The sequence below is a fragment of the Calonectris borealis genome, chromosome 1 (genome assembly GCF_964195595.1).
Source record: "Calonectris borealis chromosome 1, bCalBor7.hap1.2, whole genome shotgun sequence".
Taxonomy (NCBI): domain Eukaryota; kingdom Metazoa; phylum Chordata; class Aves; order Procellariiformes; family Procellariidae; genus Calonectris; species Calonectris borealis.
In genome coordinates, this window is record NC_134312.1 from 49076960 (window position 1) to 49084676 (window position 7717).

The 7717-nt window shown below is 51.7% G+C and overlaps 1 protein-coding gene across 1 annotated transcript; it reads right to left on the reverse strand.

The window, feature by feature from the left end:
* Nucleotides 1-2180: 2180 nt before the first annotated feature.
* On the reverse strand, nucleotides 2181-7059 carry DUSP6 (dual specificity phosphatase 6). The gene is made up of 3 exons (XM_075150886.1): nucleotides 6141-7059; nucleotides 5106-5543; nucleotides 2181-3713 (listed from the first exon to the last, which is right to left on the reverse strand). Exons 1-3 carry the CDS (start codon nucleotides 6541-6543, stop codon nucleotides 3406-3408), a joined length of 1149 nt encoding a protein of 382 aa, XP_075006987.1. The 5' UTR covers nucleotides 6544-7059; the 3' UTR covers nucleotides 2181-3405.
* Between the last annotated feature and the right edge of the window lie 658 nt (nucleotides 7060-7717).

Consider the following 7717-nt stretch of genomic DNA (forward strand, 5'->3'; position numbering starts at 1 on the left):
AAACAAGGGAGGGGAGAGAGGAAGCGAGTTATTTTGAAACAAGTTCTGGGGGGGGGACTGCAGGAGCAAGCAGAGCCCAGCCTCAGAAAAGCTGGCGAGCGCTTGTGTAGCAGGAGCCGTTCCCTGCACCGCGCTGGGGCAGTTACCCGGGAGCCTGTGCGGGGAGGGTGAACATTGCTGGTGAGAGCCCTCGCCCGCTCTTCCCTCCAAACCATTTGTAATCAAGAGCCAGCACATGAGCAAGCGTGAACACCCCCAGCAAAATCAGGGGTTGAACCAGGTTTTGGTTTGGCTCCAGTTCTGGTTTGGATTTGCCTGTGACCAAAGTTGTTCTCACCCAGTCCTGGTTCAAGTTCAGCCAAGGTTTCTGACTGACAGCTCTGGTTCAGGCCTCGCTCGAGGAAAAATCTGGAACAAGTTTTCTGCCCGACTCTGCTATATGTGTGTATGTGAGCAAAGCTGGTCTTCTTCGCTTGCTTGTCCCGAAAAATGATGAATTGCAGAAGTACTCATTTGGTGTTAGTCACTCGGTGCAGCAGGAAGGAAGCAGGAAGCCCTTGTGAGCACTAACTTTTCAAAGCAGCTTGCAAAGAAAGCCAAGGCCCTCCTCCCCGAGGCTACGTCGCTGCACGCTGCTCTTTACCTCCTCACCTTAACGGGCACCTAGTCACAATTAACATTTGCAACTCATTCAGCCGGAAATATTTGCCCGGTGCAAACAGCTGAGGCATTCGGCGTCAGCCCTTTCCCTGCACAAGGCGTATTAAAAAGGGGGAGGGAAGAGGAGCCCTACACTTGCTGAACGGGAGAGGCCCGATGGCGCTCGACAGGTTCAGTTCACGCTGTGACCCTGCCCGGCTTCCTGCTATTCAGATGTGTTACTTCCCCTTTGTGGTAATGGCCTGTGGCAGCCGGCCAGAAAACACTATTAATTTCAGAAGTGGCCTGACAACAAACCCACAGCGAAACGAGAGGAAGTGGCGGGGAGGCCATCTGTTGACTTCAGCAGAACAGTAGGGATGCAGCTATGTAGGTTCTACAAGGAAAGCAGATTAATAATCCACAAAGAGGAAACCGGCTAAAATTATCCACGGACCGTATTAAAAAAAAAAAAAAAAAAAAAAAAAAGAAAAAAAACAAGGGAGTCACTTGAGCTGCAGCTGGACAGGAAATTGCTAGAGCTGCTTGCAAATCTCCACTTTGAACAGAGCAGCGTAGGGAATGCCAAGAGCGGAAACCGTTCAAAACTGGATTAGCACAAGCCAAGTTTAACTGCAACCCACTTCTACTTTCACAGTTTATGCACTCAATCTAGGCCACTACTGCATGAGACACTGACTCACTTTTTTCCCATGTTTTGTTTGCTTTTCATTTCACACACTTGCAGTTTCTAAAATTACTTGAAATGTGCTCCGGCTGCCAGGAGTTCTGCAGAACCCCAGCCGACAGCCCCAGCTGCAGCATCAGCCCATCACCGTGGTACTGCACGCAGATTTTGGCACCACCCTACCTTGGGCCACTTCTCATCAGGAAGGATGTTAATGAAAATAAGTTGCAGCAGGAAGTTTTGCAATCGCTATAATCCCCTTTTCCTTCTGCAGAGACAGGCCTACTTGACGGGTCCAAAGAGGAAATGAGGTGACTAAGGGTATAATAGAGACTTTTCCTCCTTGCCTTCACCTGCTAAGCTGCAATGGGGCTGCACAGCAACAGAAAAATCATTTACAGGCTGCAGACTGTTGATGGATCTCTGCGAAATGAGTTCCTGCCAGACAGATAAGGGGAGCATGAACCCGTCTCCTGGCATCTGTAATAGAGTGGCCAAAACTTGTAAACAGATCCAGAAAACAGCAGCTCCTTACTCTTAAAAACAAAAAAGATCCTTATGGCCCAAGGTCAGGTGCATCCCTGGGGTAGCAAAGGGATGCCGGAATATTTTACAGTTAACCTAAAAGCCTTCAAAAGCATTCCCTTCACCAAAGCAAGACAAGAATCCAGCACATGCACTGTTTATTTATTTAGGCACTAGTGGACCAAAGGGGAAATCAACGCTTTATTGTCTTAGGGGCTGTACAAAACCTATTGAAAGCAATCATTACCTTTAAACATAACCATATGTGTATGTGCAATTAACCACACCCACACAGAGAGGAAAGGGGGGAATAAACCAGCCGGGTTCTCAATAGCCAAAAATAGTTATTTATTTATTAATAATTTAAGGTTTTACATTCTTATAATAAATTCCATCTTAAAACTTTTACACCGTGAATTAGATTCTCCCTTATTGGCAACCATGTGCAGGTTCACTGTGCGTACACACAGGTACAAATGCTCGCACATACTTCCAGTTTTATAGAAAAAAAAAAAGAAAAAGACGCAAAATATTGCATTTGAGGTGAAGCTCCCTGAAGAATTTGTACAGAGGTAATGCACTGTTTAGCACATCTGAAAGTTTTAAAAAGTGATCAAAAATCTTTCGCATTCAAAGACAAACCTCCTCCCAGATGATCTATTTACAAAAGGTAAGGCAAGAAATTAATTTAATTTAAAAAAAAAAAAAAAATATTGTGTGGAAACTACATCAAGAGCGTGAGGAAAAAAAAATCACCACAAGGAAAAGAAAGATATATGAAAGAAGAGGCTGTACTTGTTCACAAAGCATGATTTGCAAACTTCTCACCATTGCCATTTCTACCTCGTGGAAAGCTTGCTTCAGTTGAACAATAAAATTAAGCATGCTGCAAATATATTCTTTGCAATTAAAAAAAAAAAAAACAAAACAAACAAATAAAGCAGAATTTATGAAGAGAACAAAAACACAGATGTCCCTTGGATTGATTTCTTGAATACATGTGAATTAAAAAAAAAATTGCAAATCGATTTAAGATTAAATATTTACATTGATCAAGTAGAATACTACCGAGCTCCCGGCAAACAAGTACTCCAAATACACTAAGCTGAAATCTCTTTCTTTGGCTCCTCTAAATTAAAACAAACAAACAAACAAACAAACAAAAATAACCAGTCTTCACTGAAGACAAAGATGTGTGTCACAGATCCGAAAGCAGAGAGGGAAGCAGGACAGTTCCAGTCTCTAGAGAACACCGTGCTCAGCCTGTCCAGCCTTACCCTACCCCCCTGGAAGTCCTCGGGCCCAAGCCACTGCGCAAGCAGGGATGAGCGCGCTGCCCACCTGCCGCCTGGTCACCGCGGTCCTTCCCAGAGAGCTCACCACGTTCCCTCCCTTCGCAATAGCCAATTCCATACTGCGTAACCTTTCCTAGCCTGCACTGGCAGCTGCTTTTTGATAGCAGAGGCCAGAAAAAGAGAAAGCTGCGTTTTCTTTATCTTAACCATTGAGGAGTGATCCCATGAAACGGACAGGAGAAGGGAGGTGGTGGGAGCTCACGTGGACTGCAGGGAATCCACCTGGAAGACGTTCTGGTTGGAAGGGGTGGTGAAGTACAGCTGCTGGTTCTGCACTCGATTGTCACAGGGGCTGCTCAGCCCCAGAGTCCGCTCAAAGTCCAGCAGCTGACCCATGAAGTTGAAGTTGGGCGAAATGTTGGACTTCTTCATCTTGACGATATCGTAGGCATCGTTCATGGACAAGTTGAGCTTCTGCATGAGGTAGGCCACCGTCACTGTGACCGAGCGGCTGATCCCGGCTAAGCAATGCACCAGGACGCCGCAGTTCTTCCCCCGTGCTTCGTCTGTTCGGAGACAAAGAGGCAGAGAAGGACACGTAAGACAGGGGGTTGGTAACTGATCTCTCAACGCAAGTGAGATGAGTATCAAGTAGGAAGAAAGGACGATTCTGATCCCAGCGGCCAGCAGTGCAACGCAAGAGTTAACTTCACCGGCTTAAAACCAGGACAAGAGGAGAATCCACCCCCTACGTATATGTACCCAAGTCCAAGAGCTGAGAAAACTAAGAATGAGACAAAGGGAGCAGGATACTCTGCATGACACTGTTTTAAAAGTCAGTTTTAAAAGACATGCTTTCGCCTAGAGATTTGCCTTAAATTCTTACGGTCCCCTTGCCCCAGCATGGAAATCCTGCAATATGTCACTGAATGCCTTTTATACAGACCAGCAGACTGCAAAGGTCTATTAAATTATTCTCCAACTGTTGTGCAGCTAACAATGGAGGTATTCAGGCATTTTAAAAGAATGAGGGAAGTCACAGGGGACAGCCCATTAGGAGGAACAGGATGTCAACATTGGTTGAAAATGGGTTCCTTTGTAATAGGAAATGCATTACAATGCCTGGAGATTAGTTTCTTTGTGGCTTCCAGCCCACATTTCTTCCTGCTGGGCTCAGATTACCTACATTCTCCACTATTACCGGTATCATTCAACTGGATTACAGCACAGCTTCCCAACAGATCATGCGATGCCCACCCCACCGCACCATGATGGGGTGATTTTAGTCCTCCCCGAGACTAAGGAGAGTGCAAATTTTAACCAGAACTCCTTGAGCCCAAGGGGACGTGTTTCCAAATGTCTAAGGGCTGGCTAACCGAGGGACCGAGCCCGAGAGGTATATCATTATTGCCACGTGATTTAATTAAAGCTCTGACTATACATTCGCCACGGATACCGCTTATGAATAACTTGCATTTAAAAGCTAAAGTTAGCTTCCCAGACCGTTTCTTTTTATTATATTGCTCTTCAGTAACCTCAAGAAGGAAAAAAACCAACCAACCAATCAAAAAAAAAGGATGAATGAGCCATCAACCCCAGGCTCATCTACCTCCTCCCCCCGCCAGGAAGAGATTTAAAAAGATTCCCCATCCTGCGCATTGCTCAGTCCCCAGCTCCGACACAAACGGCTCAGGGAGGAATCCCACAGCCAGCCAAACCAGGTATGCGTTTGCAACCCGCAAACGTCGCTTACAATTCACCGGGGCTCCTTGATAACCCCCCAAACAGTCCCCACTCGCCCCTCAACTTAAACCGGCTTTAAAACCAGAAACCAGGGCATGCCCCAGAGACTGCCAGAAATGCTGCTACCGCTTCTCGCCCGAAATCTCCTGAATTCTGCAAAAGAAATTCAATTCTGCCGCTTGACATATAGCTATTAGCAAATAACCGGGTCTCACCTATAAAGGAGATGGCCTCAGGAAAGAACTGAGACAGATTTTGGCTCCAGTGGTCAGAGATCGGGATCTGTTTGTACTTGAATTCACCGGCGTTTTCAAAGAGATTAGGCAGGTTGGGTGTAACATTCAAGATATATTTAATGCCAAACTCTTCTAAAACGTCCAGATTAGTGGAGTCCTTGGCACAGCCTAAGTAGAGGTAGGGTAAAATCTCCACCGGGAAGGAAGGCTGGTTGTTGGAGAGAGGGCTGCCATCGGAGTCAGTGGCACTATTGGGGTCTCTGTCAATGTCAGATTCAATGTCTGACGAGGAATCGGAGCTGATTCGGAGGCCTCCCAAGCCCAGGACTGGCAAAGGAGGAGAGCTGCTGCTACACGAGCTGTCTAGGTTAGTTTCGCAGTGCAGGGCGAACTCGGCCTGGAACTTGCTGAAACCACCTGGGGAGAAAAGCAAAGGGGGAAAAAAATGCAACCTGATTTAAGATGGCAAGCCGACTTACCTCCCTGGTACAGCCCTGTCTGCAAAGGGGCATCTGTTTCCCACCCTCTCGAGCCCCGGGAAAAAGAAAAATAATATGTCACACTCTCACGCAGACGGACAAACCTAAAAGAAGGTTTAAGAAAATCGCCCGCTGCGGCGGAGGGCTCAGCACATTCAAGATTAAAGCTTTGTGCCGCTTCGCCCTGCGGGGACCTCTGGAGAGGTGTCTCGGCGGCAGTTCCTTCTGCCCTCCCCGGCTCATGCCGGGATCCCTGTTAGCCCTATCCTCCCCACGCTGATACAGCGATTCCAGTCCTCGAGGTCTCTTTAAACAAAGCGAGGACAGAGGTGCTGGGGGGGAAGCGAGCAGGGGTTGGTGTCCTCCCGGAGCGTCAGTGTGCAATGCCCGGGGGACGCTGCGGACGCCCCCCCCCTTCCCCGGGCAGAGAGCCGCACCGCCGAGCCGCGGGGCTCGCCTCCCCGTCACCCACAGCCCCGGGCCCCCAGGCAGGCAGGCAGCGATCTCTCCCCCAGCCCCGGGCGGCCCTTCTCACCTTCCAGATAAAACGCTTTGCAGCCTTCGTCTTTGAGGCGCTTGAGGAGCAGCCCCAGCACGGACTCGCCGCCCGTGTTCTCGTTCCAGTCGCGGCTGTGCTCGTCGTACAGCACCACCGTGTCGGTGCCGCACCGGCGGGCGAAGCGCTCCCGGTCCTCCTCGCTGCTGGCGACGAGGGAGCGCAGGGGCAGGTTGCCCTTCTGCAGCCGCCGCAGCATGATGCCGGGGATGGCCACGTTGATGGCCGACTCGATGTGGGACGACTCGTACAACTCCTGCGGCCGACAGTCCATCAGCAGCAGCCGGTCGTTGCCCATCTCCAGCTGCTCGTTCAGCCACGCCACGGATTTACTAATCGCCATTTCCGACGCGAAAGGGACGGGTCTGAACGTATCTAGCATGAGGAAGGACGGGGGGAGCGGAGCGTGCTCTAGAAGCGCCCCTCTCTCTCACAGAGGCATGCGGCTGGCGCGGCGGGCGGGCTGCACCCCTCTAACTCGGCACAACTTATCTCCCTCCGCCCCAGGAAAATGAATCACGCAGCCCCCCCGCGCCGCCTCCCCCGCGCCGGGCGGCGGTGGAGTCACGGGGAGGGAGAAGCGGCCCCGGCCCCGCCGTGTGTGTGTGTAAGTGTGAGCGTGCGTGTGTGTGCGCGAGCGGCTGTGTGAGTGTGTGAGTGTGCGAGCGTGTTCCTGCGTGCGCGCAGCCAGCCTGCCTGCTCTCCTCTTTTTTTTTTGTCAATGAATCCCTGAATGAACCTGCCTAACCGCCGCTGCAGCCCGAGCCCTTGGGCTTTTCCTCCGCCCCGAGTGAATGAAATCCAATTAACGTGCCGGCGAGCGGGGCTCCCCCGCTCAGCGCGGAAACACCGCGCCGGTGCCGGCGCTGCCGCGTCCCCGCCCGCTGCCCCGCGCCCCTCGGCCGCGGCCCCGCGCAGCCCGGCGGCTCCTCAATGGGTACAACCGCGGGACGTCTCAATGGATACATTCTCCGGCGCAGCCAATGGGGGCGCGCGGAAGGGGCTGTTGCCGCGGCGACGGGCCGGCTGGAACAGGTTGTGTTGATGAATCGTTAATGAGTTTGTCATTCACAAAAACGGAAAGGAATTTCCGCTCCGGATAAGCCGAGTGCAAACAAGCGGCAGCCGCGGCGCGGCGGGCGGGGGTGGCGGGGGCAGGTGAGGGGGCGGCTCTGCCCTCCCTCCCCGGCCCTCCTCTGCCTCCCCTCCCTCCCCTCCGCGGCCGCCGCCGGCGGAACAAAAGGCACCTTTTCTCTCCCTCCCTATTTTCTCTCCCTAAGTCCGGCGCCCGCGGGGGGCCGGCCGCGTCCCCCCTAATTCCCCAGCGCTGACCGCGGCCCGGCTTTTCATTAGGGCGTTCCGGGAATCCCATTTTTGGGGAGGCGGGTAGCCTCTGTCCTCAGCCGATCTCGACACGGGTGAAGGGTAAACCCCCAGCTAATCTCTTCCCACGCGGCCCGGCTTTATTCGCTGCACGAAGCGCAGCCGGGGAGCCAGCACCGCCTCAGGAGCAGCCCGCGGGCACTGCTAAAGCCCGGGCGGGCTACCCCAAAAAC